General features: G+C 39.4%; 3 protein-coding genes across 4 annotated transcripts; 1 reads left to right on the forward strand and 2 right to left on the reverse strand.

Annotated features, from left to right (window-relative positions):
* Positions 1–2525: 2525 nt before the first annotated feature.
* LOC143876404 (uncharacterized) lies at positions 2526–3164 on the reverse strand. Its single transcript, XM_077378104.1, has one exon. It carries the CDS (start codon positions 3162–3164, stop codon positions 2526–2528), a length of 639 nt encoding a protein of 212 aa, XP_077234219.1.
* Positions 3165–5167: 2003 nt separating this feature from the next.
* Positions 5168–6279, reverse strand: LOC143876773 (membrane protein PM19L-like). The gene is made up of 4 exons (XM_077378465.1): positions 6070–6279; positions 5756–5933; positions 5615–5660; positions 5168–5506 (listed from the first exon to the last, which is right to left on the reverse strand). The coding sequence occupies exons 1-4, from the start codon at positions 6197–6199 to the stop codon at positions 5336–5338; spliced, it is 525 nt and encodes a 174-aa protein (XP_077234580.1). The 5' UTR covers positions 6200–6279; the 3' UTR covers positions 5168–5335.
* A 7216-nt stretch (positions 6280–13495) lies between these two features.
* On the forward strand, positions 13496–20535 carry LOC143877800 (14-3-3-like protein). 2 transcript variants are annotated; one of them, XM_077380026.1, is made up of 5 exons: positions 13496–13634; positions 14088–14601; positions 14704–14826; positions 20009–20125; positions 20204–20535. In XM_077380026.1, the coding sequence occupies exons 2-5, from the start codon at positions 14116–14118 to the stop codon at positions 20261–20263; spliced, it is 786 nt and encodes a 261-aa protein (XP_077236141.1). In that variant the 5' UTR covers positions 13496–13634; positions 14088–14115; the 3' UTR covers positions 20264–20535. The 2 variants fall into 2 exon arrangements, with proteins under 2 accessions (XP_077236141.1, XP_077236143.1); XM_077380028.1 differs by lacking the exon at positions 13496–13634 and adding an exon at positions 13645–13717.
* Positions 20536–20598: the final 63 nt, after the last annotated feature.

Here is a 20598-nt window from a genome sequence, read left to right on the forward strand (position 1 = left end):
AAAAAAGGCGTCAAAATTTGCATATCCCAAGCTCGCAATCGTATTTCATACCACTAACATTTAGATAGCATTTGAGGGTGTGTGTATGCAGTATGCATGTTTCTAACCCAATGTCACTTGCATCATCATCATCATCATCATCTCCTGGTTGAAACACCATCGGAAATAAATGCTGCTACAATCAATCTATTTTTTTCATTAATTTCTTTTTCAAACCACTCATCTCTCTTCCTCACTCTCCTATTCAAAGCTTAGCATAAATGCTCCTAAGGTGAAGATGAAATGAGGTATAAGAGGAGTAGTAATGGATACATTTTCAAGTAATTAATACTCTCTCTCTCTCTCTCTCTCTGCCTTAGCATTAAACGTTAGAAGGGTTTTGTTTTTTGTTTTTGTTTTTGAAAGATAAATGTTAGAAGGGTAGAGAGAATGAAATAAAGGGTAAGGGTGTTGTGATGGGCATATTTTCTAATAATTAATTTTCTCCATTATTGTATACAAAAAAATAGCCACCAGGAATATAAAATATTAGAGCTCCAACTGTACTCTTTTTCTTAGACTTTAGAATGGGATGAGATGTTGAAGTCAGGCAACATACAAGAAGAGTGCATGAAGCATCTATAAACTGGACCTTAACTAATAAAGAATTTAAGAGTCCCCAGATTTTGAGTACAACTATATCAAAACCAATGCAGTATGTTTAACATCATAGTAAGGTAGGTTGGTAAAACACAGAGGCCTAACTGAAAATTCAGTTAACTATATGCGATGTCTTTCATCAAACAGTGAAGCCATGAAATTTTTTTTTCAAGGAATATTAGTTTGCCAAGTGGTGAGAGAGGGGTAGAAAGAGTGGGATGTTACGAACCCGAATCGGTTCGTAACGTGATTGATCTTCTTAGAGGGAAGATCGACCTCTTGATCCACTTCGAGGGAAGGATCCGTCCTCCTTTGTGCACAAGACACAATTTCTCAAACTAGTTTTCTTCCTTCCTTTTCATTAATGATAACATATGCTTATATAAAGCACTTAATGATAAACATAGAAAGATCTATAAAGATCTTATTATAAGAATAGAAATAGCTAATTAGAGACTATCATAATCTAACCTAACTACTAAATATATCAAGATATGATCTTATTCACTAAAATATCTAACTAATCTATTCCACTAGGCGGGACCCATCTAGGTACGTATCATTCCACCCGCCTTGAAATCAACCTTGTCCTCAAGGTTGAAGATTAAGCACTGGTTGGAGAAAAATGAGATCTTACATCCCTTTCTCCCTCCCTTCATCTTATAATTAGTCATCATTGCACATGTCGTCATCAAGAGTTTACGCAGCTCCACCTTCAAACTAGTCTCATCGGACCGTTCATCAAAGCTCCTTCGTTTCGGTTTTTTGGAACGGTTTGGCAATTGATGCACGGATGGTTGTGGGAGAGGATCTTCACGCTGGTGTTGGATGTGTCGAGAGGAATGATGGATTTTCCGGCGACAAACTCGACGACGCTGAAAATCAATGACGACTTTCGTTTGTGGTTTCTTCAGTTTTTCTTCCCTTTTCTTTCTTTCACTGTTCTTTTCTCCTCTTTTTCTTTTTCGTCTTTTCTTTTTCATCGTGCAAGACTTTTGGATCATCATGTCGATTTTGTTCAAGCTTTCCACAGAGCCATTCCTTCAATTCCAAAACAAGTATTTTGATCTTCTGAAATTTTCATGCATCGAATCCAAAATCTCTGAAGACGTAGCCATGGCGAATGATCGACTGCTTTGATACCAATTGTTACGAACCCGAATCGGTTCGTAACGTGATTGATCTTCTTAGAGGGAAGATCGACCTCTTGATCCACTTCGAGGGAAGGATCCGTCCTCCTTTGTGCACAAGACACAATTTCTCAAACTAGTTTTCTTCTTTCCTTTTCATTAATGATAACATATGCTTATATAAAGCACTTAATGATAAACATAGAAAGATCTATAAAGATCTTATTATAAGAATAGAAATAGCTAATTAGAGACTATCCTAATCTAACCTAACTACTAAATATATCAAGCTATGATCTTATTCACTAAAATATCTAACTAATCTATTCCACTAAGCGGGACCCATCTAGGTACGTATCATGAGGGAGAGAAGTTGAGAAGGCAGGAGGGAGGAGATGATAGGAGGAAGAAGATGATGTTAATTGGCTGAAAAATACGAAAAATAAAACTATATTTTGAGTAGAGCTTTTTCTTTTCCCTGTTTTTCAGCCACATCTCACCCTCTCCTCACTCACGCCCTCTCAATTAAAATCCCTCTCCCACTACTAGATAAACTGATATTCCGTGGAAAAAAAATTCATTGCTGCCAAATATGGCCAAAATTGTTTCATAATTGGTATTTGGTATGGTATTTAGAGATTTATTTAGTAACAAACATTATTATTTTCAAAAAGAAAAGAAAAGAAAAATTAAGAACACATTACTCTCTAACTAACCCTAACCCTAACCCTAACCAGAGAGAGACTACTGACCTTGCTACAGATAAGAAACCCTAAAAATGCCGATATCTTCGCTCTGCCACACCGGATCCAACTCCTCTCTCCCCACCTTCACCCACCCAAACCCATTCTCTCTAAGCACCTTGAAACATTCCGTCGTCCCGAATCGTAGCTCGTACGCCAACAGTATTTCAGTGTGACTATCGCTTAACCCCTTCAAGCTCCGGCACAGATCCGGCACGGCCGATACGTCATAAAGAAGATCCGACATGAGAACCACGTCAAAAGGCCGGTCTCCGAACGCCGAGAGAGTGGACTCTTCATCGTCGCCCCATTCAAGCGGAAGCACTTTAATCTCAGAAGAGAGGGTTTCGGCATTGGCTTCGACATTCCGGCGGAGTCCCGGAAGGAGGTGGGGCCTGTCGGTGAGTGTTACGCGGGCGGCGCCTAGGGTTCCAGAGACGAGGCCCGGTAGGCCGGTGCCGGCACCGAGCTCGATGACGGTCTTGCCGGAGAGGGGGTGGGACCGGGCGTTGATTGGGAGGTAGTGGGCTAGGGTTATGGCGCAGTCCCAGAGACAGTAGCCGAGGAGATCGGAGCCGGTTGGGGGTTCTATGTCGTGGTCGTAGATGACCAGAGGCTTTCCCCCAACTTCTATCTCCCTACAGTTCCCCATTTCACTCAATTCCTTTGGCAGTACAACTCCTTTCTTTCTTTTTTGCGAGGGCAGTGATAAATCGGACCTCACAGTTCCCCTTCTAACCTAAAACGTTAGGGCTGCCGTTAAAACACCTTACTAGTGTACAACTCACTGGCCCTTACCGATTTATCACTCCCCTAATGACAATCCTTCCTAAATTTTTAGGTGTTCCTTGCAACCTTTTTCTTCCCCGGGCCACCTCTTGTAATGTAAAAAAGGAGATTTTATATGGTGCCTGATGGCCGCTGTTAGATCAATCTCTCTGTAAAAAGAGTAGTCATGGACATGGCTTCAAATTTCAGTTTCGGAATGTGGTTCAATCCTCACCGTAACTGAAATTTCGGCCGAAATCTGACGAAACCATTAAAATTAATATTTTATTCCATACTAAAATTCAGCTGAAATTACCGAAATTTCTATTATTTCGGTCGAAGTTTCGGGTAAATATTAAATAATTAAAAATCAAGGTTTTTGGTGAATTTCCTTAAATTTCGGACAAAATTTCAGAAAAAACAGAATTTTGGTCGAAATCATGTAACATTTGAGGTATCCCCAATTTCGGTTTGGGGGGGGGGGGGGGTTACTGAAACCCAAAATTTCAGATTTCAGTCAAAATTTAAAACTATGGTCATAGATACACTAACATGGTTACCCTGGATTATGAGGAGATTTCTGTTTTAGGGTTATTTTACAAAGTCTTTCTTTTAAGTTACGTTAGATGGATAACTGAGATTAATTGCTTAGGTCTTAAAGATTAATTGCTTAGGTCTTAAAGATATGTTTTATGGTTTTGTCATAAGTTAGCTCTTAGGATCTCACCATAAGTTACCTTTTAAGGTTTCTTCTTCTTATATAGAGATGCTATCAAAGTACTGTAAGAGATTCCTTTGAATTAATGAATGAAATTTGGCCTTGCTTTTGATTTTTCTAAAATTTTTAAGTTACTAGGATTAGCCAATGCAAGAGCATTTTCAAATTACAAAAACTTGACTTTGACAAGAAGGTTTGACAAGAAGGAATTGCAAAAACTCGACTTTGATGAGAACGAAGTAAATGTCATTCACTAGAATGTGATCGAAGTATTGTCTTTCCTACAACAATGATTGAATGGCTCATTTTCATCTTTGTGTTGTCTACTTTGCCCCCACAGCTAGGAAAAGATACATCTAGTTTTCTCAATTGCATCATATACACATACATTTCTCGAGTTAGAAGAAATTTGGTAGCGGTGTTTGCATGGATTTCCAATGGTCGTAGAGTACCTTTGATCACTTAAAAAGGACAAAAAATGAGAGGTAACATCATACTAAAAATCAATTCATTATTACTTAGAGCAAGAAATCATATACTGAAAGTTACCACCAACTATATGACTAATATTTGGATGAAGGATATTTAATAGTTGCTGCAATTTCAGATAATGGGTCATTGGCTTTAAACGATGAAAACGTGATCAAGGAATCGCTTGAAGCGATGGTTGATGTGCTCTATGAATTCATGAACGAAGAGGTATAAGAAGTTGGATATCATATTAGATAAACAAATGGAGATTAAAAATAAGGCTAATGGATATTACATTTCACCCTTGTTTATTAAATCCTGCATTGAATATTTATGAATTCAAGTAAGAATTCAAGCCTGTTTTCTTTTTGGAAATCGTTCGAGATCAAGAAAGATTTTCTTTTCTTTTTTGGATATAATGCAGCAGGGTTTCCTTTTGGGACATTATGTAGCAGGGTTTGATCGATCTCGAAAGCTTAACGTTCTTTGTTACTTGACTTACTTCAAGACTTGAGCATGAGTACCTTTTTTAACTATGAGAAAATGAGGCTGGCAAAAACCACCAAGAATGTAATTTCGGAGGAAGTGAGAATAATTTTCTTTGGAAATGAAAATTTTCCCACGTCCCGTTAGAATATTTTTTTTAACAGGTAACATCCAGTTAGAAAAAGAAAACAAGCACTGCCATGTTTTGATAATTGCACTAACTCATCCCGTCTTTTATTAATACAAACCGAGACTACAAGAAGATGGTGATGTTTGGTGAAGCTCAACACTAACTACTATCCATTCACCCCTGGAAGAAAATACAAGAAAGCAAAACATAGAGTGTAAGTACAGACACCATATACACGAATTTGAAGGTTTCAGATTGTCGGAGAGGCCGCTTTCTGAGTCTCACGAGCCATCCCACCATACTCCATGCCATTGTTCCTGTAGCCCGGTCCAAATCGGCTGTTCACAAATCCAGCATGTAGCAGCCCCACATAAACCAGTTGAGTAAACGTCAAAATTATGATAAATGCCTCCAACGTTCTCTGCAATACCACCAAGACCAAAACATAAACATTATAAAATTCCAACATTTCATCTAAAACTTCACAATTTGTAAGAAATCTAGAAACCCATGTAGAATTTCAATTCACCAGTCGTGTCCCTCTGTATCCTATGCTGATCTGCTTACATGCGACACTGCAGAAACCAAAAACAGAAGAACACAGAAAAAAGAAGAAGCTAAGTATAGGTTGAAAACTAAAGGTGGAAAGGAGAAAATTCCAGGGTGATACCCAAACGCTAGAGCAGTGATAGCCCAGGAGATCAAAGCAAGGGACGAAACTCCAGCCAAGCTATCATTCCGCCAAGCACGGAGATGCAGAATGCCAGCAAATACAGAACATACACCGATAACTCCAGCTAACAGAGAGTAGATCAACAGATAACTGGTTGCTGGGTTCCCCTGAAGATCTGCAAAAGTAAAAATGAGAATAAAAGTGAGATATTGTCACTAAAAGAAAAACGGCCTATAAACACTGATTAAGGACAAATCTGAAGAAAAAAGGAGGAAAATCTTTAATATCCAAGGTAGAGATTGAATACTTACGTGGGTGATATTCGCCATTAATGGTTTTGTCAAGGGACCACCCTGCAATTCCAAGGACGATGAGATACATGACTGAGTTCACTATTAGCAGAGGACCCATGTAGTTTCTACCCACCGATCCAAACGCCATGATTTTGGTTTCAAAGAAGCTGGAGATGGAAATGAAGCAGGAAAAAAAGAGATTTTCTTTCAAGGAGAAAAATTGGATACCGGAGCTCGGTGTATATATAACTGTCAGAAGAGGAAAGTGGATATGCACGAGAGATGGGAGTGCTACTCGTGTCCTAGGGCTGCGGTTTACGTGGGTTTTGAAGGGCGAAGTTTGAGATACAGGTGTTGAAATGTGGTAACGTGGAGAGTTTGAGGTGTTGGATACATGCATAGAGCGGGGAGTGTGTAACTGAATACAAGTTAACAAACCCACTTCGTTTGAGTGTTTGAGGTGTTGGATTTATGGTTAGATCAATGGACTAGTATTTACCCAAATTCCGGGCTCGGATCATAGAGTGTCTATGTCTTCAAACTTGAATTGATAAGATGATCCTAACCATCCACTATAACATTAGAATATAACTTCAACTCCTATTACAAATAAAACTTCCAAATAATATTCCACCCTTTACAATCACATACTCCTGATCAAATAAAAGTACCTCACAAACAAATCAATCTTAACTGGCGCCCCCAAATCCCTGAACTCTGCCAATGAAAACCCAGTTTTGTGGCATCCAAAAGGCCCCCCTTTGTTTTCTTCTTTAAAACTATAAAGGCTCAGTTTCTTTCAATGTAAAATGGGCGTAAAACAGAAATTTTTAGTCCCTTAAAGTGAAAAAATGGGCTTAAATTTTGTTTCAGGCGAGTCAAAACAACGAAGTAGGGGGTTTCGTCCCTAAAAGCTACTTCTGCCATATTTAAATTGAGGAAGTCTAGACTGCACATCAACGAAGTAGGGAGCCCAGAGGTGAAAGGGCTCCCTTCAGTCTAGAATTCCTCATTTAAATTTAGGTAATGCCATGTTTAGCAGGCATAAAAGTTTTTTCAATGGAATATTAGTTTAACAAGTGATGGGACTGGAAGAGAATGGAAAGGATATGAGTGAGGAGAGGGTGAGAAGCGGCTGAAAATAGGGAAAAGCTCTTTTCAAAATAGAGTTTTTGTTTTACAATCTCCTCACTCACGCCCTCTCTCACTCTCCCTATTTCAATTGCAAAATTCCTCGTTTGTTACCATGCTTCCTAAAAGTTAAAAAATGGTTTCCATCAAAATGGAAAGGAAGGAAGCGGGTGGACTACAAATTCCTCGCCCTCAAATCAGTCTTTTCCCTGGGTGGGGTATTGTCTTGATGAGTAAGTATCAATCTTTCTTGTCTTGGGTTAAACATAGGATATCTCAATCAGGGAGAGAACGAGGAAATTCGATATGATAATTCAAGTATTGTATACTCCATTAGTCCGATTGTTTGTCGGAACTTGATGCGGACGAAAATGATCAAGAACGTGCCGGCGTGGAGCAAGTTCACTTCGCCCATGAGAAACTCGACTTTGAAATGTACAAAGTAAATCCAACCCCCTTTGACGGTGATCGAAGTATTATATTCCCTGCTGTAGTATAGAAAGTGAGAAACTAGTGTTAAACGTATATGTTTTCTATTCCAATAAACAGATGTATATATACATATTACAAATAATATCAAATCCCTTGATTATGGGATTGACGAGGAAAGAATGGCTATACATAGAAACTTGGAATATACATGAGAAAGGAATCGTGTGAGGCTAAATGGAAACCCATATTGCCATAAGGCATGTGAAGATAAATGGAAACCCACATTGCTATAATTAAGAGATTGTCATATGGGATGTTGCTGTACGAATGCTTGAGAATCTAATCACGTGATTTCCGGATTGCTATGGCAACGGCAACATTTTGGATTGCTATGGCAACGGTAATACTCCCCCTCAAGGTGGTGCATGTATGTCGATCATGCCCAGCTTGCGTATTAGGCGATGAAAATGGTCCTTGCCAAGTGGCTTAGTAAAAGCATCGGCCCGTTGTAGAACTGAAGGAATGAATTCAGTTTTGAGCTGTCCAGACTGAACCTTTTCACGAACGAAATGACAATCAATTTCGATGTGTTTGGTTCGTTCATGAAAGACAGGATTAGCGACAATATGTAAAGCAGCCTGGTTATCATAGTGAAGAAGAGACGGCTGGGGATGAGGAACGCCTAAGTCACGTAGTAAATAGCGCAGCCAAGAGAATTCACATGTGGTGTTGGCCATTGAGCGATATTCTGCTTCAGCCGACGAGAGTGAAACAACTTGTTGTTTTTTGGTCTTCCAAGAGATTGGACTGTCACCAAGAAAGATACAGAACCCAGTAATAGAACGACGGGTGTTAGGACAGCTCGCCCAATCAGCGTCACAGTAGGCTGTGAGTTGAAGAGTTCCATTAGAAGGGAAAAATATGCCTTTACCAGGAGAGTTCTTCAAGTATCGCAAAACACGCATGGCAGCATCAAGATGGGGTCGACGAGGCATGTGCATATATTGACTCAACCGATTAACGGAATAAGTAATGTCCGGCCTCGTTATGGTGAGGTAAATTAGATGACCAACTAATCGTCTGTAAGATGAAGGGTCTGAAAGAAGCTCTCTATCGGAATCACTCAATTTCAAGTTTTGCTCCATCGGAAAATCGCATGTGCGTGCTCCAAGATAGCATCGTCTAAGATTTCGAGCGTGTATTTCCGTTGATTGAGAGAAATACCTTTTCTTGAGCGTGCGACCTCAATGCCCAAAAAATATTTAAGCGCGCCAATATCCTTTAAATGAAACTTGGCATGTAGAAATGATTTAAGGTCGGAAATGGTAGCGCTATTATTCCCCGTGACAATAATGTCATCAACATAGACCAAAACAAAGGTGCGACTTGACCCTTTGACTTTCATGAATAAGGAGTAATCAGCTGTAGATTGGCAATATCCTGCTTCTTGATAATTTGGCAAACCAATTTCGGGAAGCTTGTTTGAGCCCGTATATGGATTTATTAAGTTTGCAAACACGATACTCCCCCTTACGAGAAAAATCCGGTGGAAGTTTCATATACAATTCCTCATGGAGGTCTCCATGAAAGAAGGCATTATTTACATCAAGTTGATGTAGAGGCCATCCTTTGTTGGCGGCAAGGGCCAAAAGGCAACGGACAGTGACTAATTTGGCCACTGGGGCGAATGTTTCATGATAATCCAGGCCCTCCTGTTGTGTGTATCCTTTAGCTACAATGCGGGCTTTGTATCGTTCAATAGTGCCATCTACTCGATACTTAATCTTGTATACCCATTTGCAACCTATGGGTTGTTTGTGAGGGGGAAGTACAGCTAAGGTCCAGGTATGATTATCTTCCAACGCCTTGATTTCAGCAGCCATGACATCTCTCCAATGGGGTTCTTTGATTGCTTGGCTGAAAGACTGGGGTTCAAGGTTAGAGGAAACGGTGGAAATGAAAGCAACATGGGAAGGTGAAATTTTGTCATAAGATAAGTAATTGGAAAGCGGATAAACCGTACCTGAAGAAGGCGATCTAGAGGGGTGAGTGACAACAGTGGAGCATTCATAATCTGCCAGATACTTAGGCTGGATGTGAGCACGTTGGGTCCAACGCAAAGTAGAAGGTGGAGCATCATGAACATGGGAATCAACAGTGGGAGAAGTTGACCTAAGTGGTGGTGTGGAATAAGATGGTGATGTGGGTTGAGGGGATGAGGGTAAAGAGGTAAGGGGTGGGCTAGAAGGCGTGGTGTTTGAAGAGCTAACAATTGGGGTTTCAGGATCAAGGACGGGTAATGGGATGACAGCACGCGAGTCATTATCAATGCCTTGCTTGTAAGGAAATATGTGTTCATGAAACTTGACATCTCTACTAACAAAGATAGTGTGAGTGTCAAGGTCATAGAGTCTATATCCTTTTTGGCCATATGGGTAGCCAACAAAAATGCAACGTCGAGCGCGGTTATCAAACTTGTGCCGGTGATGGATATTATGAGCAAAGCACAAGCAACCAAATGTACGAAGGAGGGTGTAGTTGGGCGGCTTTTGCATTAATATTTCATGAGGACTTTTATTATGTAAAATTTTGGAGGGCATGCGGTTAATGAGATGAGTGGCAGTGAGAATACACTCGCCCCAAAAAGATAATGGCAAATTTGCTTGAAGTCGCAGGGCACGCGCAACTTCAAGTAAATGCCTATGTTTCCGTTCCACCACCCCATTTTGTTGGGGGGTTCCAACACAACTATGTTGATGTAATATCCCATGTTCACGAAAAAACTTGCGCATTTTATCACTAAAGAATTCGGAACCATTATCACTTCGAATTTGTTGAACAGAACGATTAAATTGGTTGTAAATCAAAGCAATAAAGGTTGTTAAAATGGAAAAAGTTTCAGACTTGTAGCGCATAAAAAAACCCAAGTGCTTCGTGAAAAATCATCAACAATAGTTAAAAAGTAATGAGCACCAGAAAGAGAAGGTATGGAAAAGGCACCCCAAATATCACAATGCAATAACTGAAAAGGAACACTAGATGAAATAGAACTATTAGGGAATGGAAGTCGAGATTGTTTAGCCAAAGGACAAACAGTGCATAAGCACTTATTAGAAAAAGAAATAGCATCAAAATTTCTAGCTAGAAATTGTAAACGTTGAAGTGATGGATGTCCTAGACGCCAATGCCAGAGATCAAATGATGGTGATGATGAAACAGAGAAGGCAACCGCGTCTGGATGAAACAGATATAAACCTCCATGCCGTTTAGCCACTCCAATCGTCCTCTTCGTGTGCCGGTCCTGAAAACGACAATGATCAGAAGAGAAGATAACATCACAATAATGAGAAGATGTGAGAGCACTAACAGAGAGTAAATTGTGAGTAAATGTGGGGACACAGAGAACATTTTCAAGATGTAAACCTTTTGGGAAAACAATATTACCAACATGCGAGACAGGTAATAAAGTGCCATTGGGTAGTCGGACAGGTTTCAAGGAAGAAGAGGCATGAGATTTAGAAAAAGCAATAGGAGAGCAAGTCATATGATCGGTGGCTCCAGTATCGACAATCCAAAGACTTGAAAAAAATGATGAAGTGGAAGCCTTACCAGTCAAGTTTGCAGAGTGTGTACCATGATCTATGAGAGAACCTGAACTTTGGTCCAAGGGGTTGGAAGACGATGAATTTGCTTCTCGTGTAGGATATCCATGCAGACCATAGCAAGTGTCGATCGCGTGGCCAAGTTTGCCACAGTGGCGACAACGTGGACAGTTCCGGCGAGCACTATTGTTAGGGTTTGGGCGTGGGGGATTACGCAAGGTGTTAGTTGGTACGATCCGTGCACGTCCAACAATAGCTGCAACAGTATCTAGCTGTGGAGAAATCTGCAGAGCACGCTGATGCTCTTCTTGAAGAAGCAGAGAGTAGGCCTTTGCAACTGTAGGGAGAGGGTCCATCATGAGAATCTGACTTCTCACGGCAGCAAAAGAGTCATTTAATCCCGTCAAGAATTGCATAAGGCGTTCTTGCTTATGCAAATCAGCGATAAGTTTCATGGCACCACACGAACAGGTGGGGAGGGTGGTGTAGGAGGAGAGTTCATCGCATAAAGCTTTCAGCCGGTTGAAATATGAAAGAACGGAAAGCTGGTCTTGCTGCAGGTTAATGAGTGTGCTCCGCAGCTGAAAAATCTTCGCAGCATTTCCTTGAGAAAAACGGTCATGGAGTTCTTGCCAAACGTCCGACGCAACGTCAGAGTAGATGATGGTATCGGCTAGATCACGAGTGATGGCATTGATAAGCCAAGAAAGAACCATGGTGTTGCATCGTGTCCAGGATGTGAAAGAAGAATCTGAAGGCGCCGGTTTTATTATGGTACCGTCGACAAAACCAATTTTGTTCTTTGCTGTAAGTGCAATAGACATGGCACGCCGCCATGTGGAGTAATTCTCACCATTGAAAAGATTGGAAACAAGGATGTTTCCAGGATTGTCAGAAGGATGAAAGTAGAAAGGATCATTGAAGGTGAGGGCAGGAACCATGTCAACAACTGAGGTTGAATTCAATCCATGAGATTCATCAACGATATGAGAAGGGAGGTTTTTGTTTCCATCGCTGGCCATATTGAATGATGTAAGAGGAAATTCAAAGAAACAAAACGAATAGAACTTGCAGGCCTAGAAGAGATGGATCTTCTTTGGCTCTGATACCATATAGAAAGTGAGAAACTAGTGTTAAACGTATATGTTTTCTATTCCAATAAACATATGTATATATACATATTACAAATAATATCAAATCCCTTGATTATGGGATTGACGAGGAAAGAATGCTATACATAGAAACTTGGAATATACATGAGAAAGGAATCGTGTGAGGCTAAATGGAAACCCATATTGCCATAAGGCATGTGAAGATAAATGGAAACCCACATTGCTATAATTAAGAGATTGTCATATGGGATGTTGCTGTACGAATGCTTGAGAATCTAATCACGTGAATCAAATCACGTGATTTCCGGATTGCTATGGCAACGGCAACATTTTGGATTGCTATGGCAACAGTAATATGTAGTGATTGAAGGGCGGATTTAGGATATCTTAAGAGTTACTTTCGTTAGGAGATAATGGAAGCAATCTTGATATTCATTATATAGCTCCTATTTTTTTAGTGATTGTTAGTGGAATAGTTAGGATATTTTAGAAGGATTATTTGTATACGGATTAAAGAATGCATGAGAGGAGATGGAATTTTTTATTTACACAATTTTATACAAAAAAGTGGGTGTGAGCCTTCTGCCACTGTTTGACGGGAAAAAAAAACACGGTTGCCAACACATGGCCTAAATGTTGTTATCATCCATGAAGTTATCTACTCGAAAAAAACAAATCCATGATATCCACACTCCTTTGTTTTGAGGGATTTGCTAGGGAGCATCCGCACAAGGCATTTCACAGCTGAGCTGTTGCATATGAGAGCAGCCACCTCATGTGAATTAAATGAATAAGACAAAATGTGGGCCCATTGATCCCTACCAAATCCCTTGTTTTGACACACTTTTCTATTTGGCCGTTAGTTGATTGCTTTTTGTGAATAGTAACACCTAATTAAAAACATGTGTACGGTTAATAACACCTAGGTCCTAGAAATAGAATTGTTCACTTTTTGTGAATACTAACGCCTAGAATTGATCGTCACCATTGATCTTGATGGTACTGTCTGCGATTTAGTCGAATAGGCCATTGCTCATCTAAACAACGACAACCAGATGAACGGTTTGGATCTGCTCTGCCTCATGCACGATGGTGATCCCTCACAAAATAATACTAGTTGACATTCAACGCCAATGATTGAAATGCTCTAATCACCGTACACGTGTCAATGTTCTATTACCTGATTGACTGTCGAGCATTTTAAGGGCAGACACGTCATTTGTCCTCGCGTCTGTCCATCTTCGTTTAAAGAGAGAAAAAAAGGGTTTATTTTGAAAGCGTCTCTCTCATCTCCTACACTAGAAAGGTATGTCCATAATATCCAATTCATTTTCTTGTTTCCTTTGTTTAGATCTCTGCAAACATGCTTAGATTCATCTCTAGATCTTCGTATGTTGGTTTTTTTTTTCATTCCTAACGCGATCTGATTCCTTTTTTTCTATTGCTGAATGCATTTTCTGTTGTGGGATTTTGGATTTTCGCTTCATGATCTCTCATTTACCTAATCCCTATTTCGATCTTTTATTTCTGTTTGTTTTTTCGACAATGTTCTGCTTATTGCAGATCAAGGGTTAAGTTGGTGCTTTGTTATATTTGGATATTTTCCTATTTAACTTTGTATTTACCCCTGGCTATTTCAATGACTGTCTGTGTCTAGGCTTGGAGGAGTTTGAATGTCTGATGTTGTTTTGCCACATTCTTAATTATATGAATTGGGTTTGGATCTTATTAATTTTCGGGCGTGTTTATCTACCTGCAGAATCACTTGTTAGGGTTACATCATAAACATGTCTCCGGTCGAATCGTCTCATGAGGACAATGTTTACCTGGCCAAATTGGCTGAGCAAGCTGAACGATATGAGGAAATGGTAGAATTTATGGAGAAAGTGGCAAAGACGGTGGACGTTGAAGAGCTCACTGTAGAAGAACGGAACCTTCTCTCTGTTGCTTACAAGAATGTCATTGGAGCCAGGAGGGCTTCGTGGCGGATCATTTCCTCCATCGAACAGAAGGAGGAGAGCCGGGGGAATGAAGATCACGTGGCAGCGATCAAGGGATATAGGGGGAAGATCGAAACTGAGCTTAGCAAGATCTGCGATGGAATCCTGGGCCTGCTCGATTCACATCTGATCCCGGCATCAACTGCAGCGGAGTCTAAGGTGTTTTACCTTAAGATGAAGGGCGATTACCATAGGTATCTTGCTGAGTTCAAGACTGGTGCCGAGAGGAAGGAGGCCGCGGAGAGCACACTGTTGGCGTACAAGTCTGCTCAGGTGGGCCAATGAGCAACAATCAGGAAACTTTGCTAACTTTGTTTTGTATTCCTTTTGGCATTACCTTCATTTCTCTTCTCTTTTTTTTCCCCATTCTCGTAGGATATTACTATGGCAGAACTGACTCCAACTCACCCCATAAGGCTGGGGCTTGCGCTTAACTTTTCAGTGTTCTATTATGAAATCCTTAATTCACCAGATCGTGCCTGCAATCTTGCAAAACAGGTTTGTTTCCATTTTTCTCTTTTTTCTTTCAATGCTTAAGAATCTGTTTTGGCTTGCTGCTATTTGACTATAGATAGAACTTAGCTGATGACAGGGAGGGATTGTATTTCTTTCATATAATTGCTTCATTTGGGGCATTTAACATTCTATGGTAACTTTTACACTATAATAATTCTGCTATATTGTCCATTCATGTATCCTAAGCACTGCCATGCATCGTAGCTGAAGCTGAAATTGCATATGAATACTATGGTGTCCTGCAATTGCTAGTTTATACATGTGACTTTTAGAATATACATTGCTTATGTAGTTTCAAACCTTCTATATATCTAGTTGGCTAAAGCACCTCGACCATTGTCATAGTCAATTATAGGCTATGTTGCATGAATTCTCTGCCCCCCTATGCCAAATCTGTGTCGACACGTCTCCACATGTGAATCGGACATGGATTCACGTGGGACACATCCAGATTCTTGTCGTAGCCATATCCCGCATGAATCCTGTTTTTTCGGGCGAATCCGATTCATCGTTGTCTCTTTTAAAATGCGAATCTGGTATATATGTGTTTTCTTCTAAACTTTTTTTTTATATGAAAGCACAACCCGTACTCTTTTAATAAAAACCCCCGTCCACCTTCGACTCTCTTAATACAATATATATATATATATATATATATATATATATATATATATATATATATATATATATATATATATATGAGGAAATGAATTATGTGCAGCTGCACAGATAAGCTGTCTGTGCATGGCTGCACAAACCATAGTGGGGGCCACATTTTTGGGGGATCCAAAGCATTCATTTGGAAGGCCCTTCTATGGATAGGGTGTGTACCAAAAATCAGCCCTATAGGATCGTCCTAACCCAATCAAAGTTGAAGGGGAAAATGGACAGACACTGTTTCTGCCCATTTTTTCCCTCCACAAATGGCAGGGTTAGGATGATCCTAAAGGGCTGATTTTTGGTACACACCCTATCCATGGAAGGGCCTTCCAAATGAATGATTTGGATCCCCCCAAAAATGTGGCCCCCACTATGGTTTGTGCAGCCATCAGCTGCACATATATATATATATATATATATATATATATATATATATATATATATATTCTTTATTTTGAAAATTTATTTTATTTAAAATTACCGAATATGAATCCTACTTTTGGGGGTTTGCCGAATCCGACACCTCGAATCCCGACACGCGAATCCGAATCCGTGCAACACTGATTATAGGTTGCCGCCAGATACAAAAGTGTGTACTATGTTTTCTTGTGGTTGCTTTGAAATGGTCAAAAGAGTCTTTGCAATGAAACGTTACTTGATTTTGTATAATTTCTGCACTGTTTAGATATTCACTAAATACATATCTGCCAACCTTCAATGGTGAACGGTGAAGAGACATTTAATGTGATGATAGATTGATAGGAGATGCTCGATGTTTACTTTTAGAGATGCTCGATGTTTACTTTTATGTAAGAAGCACATATCATCGATACGGGATCACTATGGGATCTCTATCGTGCTATCTTCATGTGAATACCCGAAACTCATTTTTTCACTTGTTTTGGCCATGTTCAAAGGGTTTTACTCGATTCATAACATGTATATATTAGATTTTGGGATTTTTTGGTTCGTGGTAAATCGCTCTTCCTTCATCAAAAACATAAGTGAATCTTTGGATATGGACACTTATGACACAATTTGCGTAAATCTAGGTGTTATTTATCTGAAATATTTAGGGTGTGTTAGGCAACTATTCTTTTACGGGATTTTCCCCCTTTTTAGGGGAGGAGAATGACGAAAGCCAAAAAAATCTCAAAAATCATGTTCGGCTGCGTGACCCGCTAAGGTCTGTTTCCAAAATTTTTGCTACTTTTTCGACTAAAAAATAGGATTCCTCGAAGCGATAAATAACCGTTTCTAAAATTTCTCATCACTCTGTTTCCGCCTGATTCTTTAGGCTGAGAAGTGTTGCCGAACATGCCCTTAGTTTTTCTTATTTTTTAATATTCCATTATTTAGTGACACAGTTACATGTGTAATGTATTGTTTGATTCTTTTATACATCTATTAGGCCAGATCTAATAAGTTACGCATGCTTTTAATTTTTTTCTTCATATATGTACTGCTTTCTTTATTTGTCATTTCATTTGACATATCTTTTTTTTTAATAGTTGGGAAGCTAGATCTACATGTGTTGAGCATGATTCACATATGTATCGATCTATGTGCCCAATTTTTATCAAATTGTTTGCATTTTGTAATATTTTATATTACTTTTTATAATCATCTTTTTTTATTGTTTGATATTTTAGAAATTTTGACCTAGGTCCATCTGTCAGGCTTATTCTTGTTTGTTTTACTATTTCTTTCATTTTTAGTATTTTTTTATTATGGGACATAAGTGCGGTTGAAGCATTGTGTGATTTGTTTTGGGAACATGAGAATCCGTATCACCCAAGTTTCATGTGTATCCCTAACACGGTTTATACATAGTGTTGACACAGTCAATACGCATCATTCTTACTTTTGGCTGATACGTTGATTTATACTAATATTATGAACCTTGGTATCATTCAACTCAGAATGGAGCTTCAAAACCATTATTAGGGAAGTCTCTTCATGCCAAAGTTTCTTAACAAACTTAAAGTTCTGTTCAACCAATTTGCGGCCTTCCAGCAACCCTTGGATGAGAAGATAAGATTTTCTATTCACTTGCTGGTCTGAGCTATGATATGTCATGTTTATCACCTCTATTCTCACACGATCAACATTTCTCACTTTTTCGAATTGCGGGTACTTCTCCATCATGATGTGTTTTTATTCCCCACAAAGGTAAGTCCCCCACACCACACTCTTCACAGGAAGAATCATTTGAGATCTTATACACAAGTGGATCCTACGATCGTGGCGGTGGTAGGGACAGAGATCATGGTCATGAGCCCATGGGCAATTATACTACCAAAAGCAGAAACAACTAGGGTACTACCCAAACCAACAACAAGATCAAGTGTTCTACAACATGGTCCTCGACCTAGACAGTTCCAACGTCGTTCTCACAAGGCAGTCCTACTCCCACTCATCCCACACCCACTTTATCAGTAGTAGGATTCTTCCTACCTGTGTGCACCAGGCTTCATAACGTCATACCATATCAGTCGACCGATATGCTTCTGATTGCCAGATCTATTGTCACAGAAACCATGCGGCCATTGACTGCTACCACCTCTTCATCGTAGAATACCAACAAAACTATTTGATGACTCTTACCAATGGGAGACCTCTTTCCTTCGACACTCTCAGAAGCTGCTTGGGTAGATCGGGTGCCACACACCATGTCTCAGATGGTATAAGTACTTAACTCACTAGTCCGTTGTTTACGTTCATGTTGAATTGTCATGGGCGATGGGTCATCCTCACACTTGTGGTTCGACATCTGTTTCATCTTCCTTTGGTCCATTTAATGTTCCTGATGTTTATGTTGTTCCTAACTTTTTACGTAAACTTCTATTTGTTTTTCAATTTATTTATTACATTTGACGAGTGTAATTTTTATGATCGCCCTAAAATATTACAATTGCAATTGATGACGTTAGTTTTTATGTTCCCCCTAACATTGGTAGTGAGATTACCATTCAAAAAAAAAAAAACATTGGTAGTGAGATTAAGGAGCCCAGCATGGTATCCGCTCCTACTAGGCCTTCCATGTCTATTTCATCTTCGTCTGCATCAATTTGCAGCACATGTATCATGCAACCATATGAAAAATATTATTGTATAGACACAAGCAGGGCTTGAACATCCAATTTGCTTCATCACCTGTTGGACCATCTTCCTTTGCAAAAGTTGTGGCAAATGAGGTTGCTGCTAGGCAAGAAGAGGTGAATGCATTACATAAGAACAATACTTGGGATGTTGAAGCTTGTCCCTTTGGTAAGAATGTAGGGGAATGCAAATGAGTGCCTAGAATGAAGTATGAATATATGGATAGACATAAAGCTAAGCTGCTTCCAAAGTGTAACAATCAACAATTTGGTCTTGCTTACGAGGAGATGTTCAGCTCTGTAGTCTAGGAGAATACTTATTGGGCTTGTTCTGGTCTTAGGCACCTTCTACAGATGGAAATTTGACCAAATGGATGTGAAGAATTCCTTCCTGCATGGATACCAAAAGGAAGAAGTTCATATGAAGCAGCCAAAGGGTTTTGAGTGGCCTATAGAGACATTTGTTTGTACGCTTAAGAAACCCATTTATGTGCTTAACCAAAACTCCAAGAGCTTGGTTTGACTGATTGAATCAAGCTTTTCAGGCCAGAAGATATGGAAGAAGTGTATGTGACACTTCATTGTTCTTTTTTTTTCTTTTTTTGAATGGCGACACCACTATTCTTCAGACATAGTTAGATACAAATCTCATACTATATACATTGATGATATTATTAATTACTGAGAAAAACTTGACGTGAATGAATTGGGAGAACTTAATTACTTTCTCGGTATTTAAGTGCAGGGAACAATGTATGGTACTAAGTACTAACCCATGAGAAGTGTACCATACAACTCCATTGTAAGCTCATTGCAACTCCAACAATTTACAGCAAAAAAGGCTAACAACAAAGTAGAAAAAGTGATAGATCCAAAAATGTATAGGAGAGTATATCGTGGGAGCTCTCCATTACTTGACCTTTACAAGACCAAGCATCAATGAATTAGGTTTTTCAGTTTGTGTAGATCCTAGGCAAGAACATCTGGATGTTACAAAAAGAACATTAAGGTATGTCAAAAGGAACTTGTGGTCTTGATCAGAATAAAGGAGTAACAGTGTATATCTGAATCTCATGAAATTCTGCTTTGCTGCTGCTATGTGATTCAGCACCCATGCTGTGCTTTCGTGTTTGGTGTGCACACGTAATATTTTGGCAACCACTTTTGTGCAAAATTAGATACAAATTAATCTCAGGTATATCTGAAGCTAATTTATGCTGCATTACTGTTGAACTGAATTTATTAAATAGGAATTTACAATACTAGTCCTTGTTCATTCTATGAAAGACGAGTTCGTCTGCCCAAAACAGGGCCTTCTCTTGAACTCGTGCTAAATTGTACGTGATTCTCATTTCAAAAAAAAAAAAAACAATTGTATGATGCTGATAATTATATTCTTGCAGGCTTTTGATGAAGCTATCTCGGAGCTGGACACTTTGGGCGAGGAATCGTACAAGGACAGCACATTGATCATGCAACTTCTCAGAGATAATTTGACACTGTGGACTTCCGATATTACGGTTGGTCATTTGCTTTGTTGATGATTATTCCCTTTGCTGTCTGACTTAGACTGATTTGTTTGGTACCGTTCACTGCAGGAGGATGCTGGGGATGAGATTAGAGAAGCTCCGAAGCGCGAATCCGGAGAGGGACAGTAATGAAAGAGTGAATCTGCCTTTCGACAAAGGAATGGTTACTGGATTTGCTGTCCAGATGAATTAGCAGTAGAGATTCTATTGGGTTTGTTGTAGGAAGATTTAGAAATGAAAAGTTACTCAACCCTGTAGTGTGTGGATGAATTTAAGTTATATCAAACGAAGAACATGGCGTAGCGATTGATTCTTATGTTATTTGAGTCAATTCCCCTATACTGTAGTCTTCTCCGCTGTGATTTGTGCGGCAAGATCTATAATCTTGGCTTATCTGCAAATGGGTGTTGTGTTTCTTGTTGAATAATCTGGTGCTTACTCTAATTACGCCTGTGTGGAATGTC

The sequence above is a fragment of the Tasmannia lanceolata genome, unplaced genomic scaffold, assembly GCF_043159265.1.
Source record: "Tasmannia lanceolata isolate RefF3 unplaced genomic scaffold, GAP_Taslan_0.1 ptg000005l, whole genome shotgun sequence".
Classification (NCBI taxonomy): domain Eukaryota; kingdom Viridiplantae; phylum Streptophyta; class Magnoliopsida; order Canellales; family Winteraceae; genus Tasmannia; species Tasmannia lanceolata.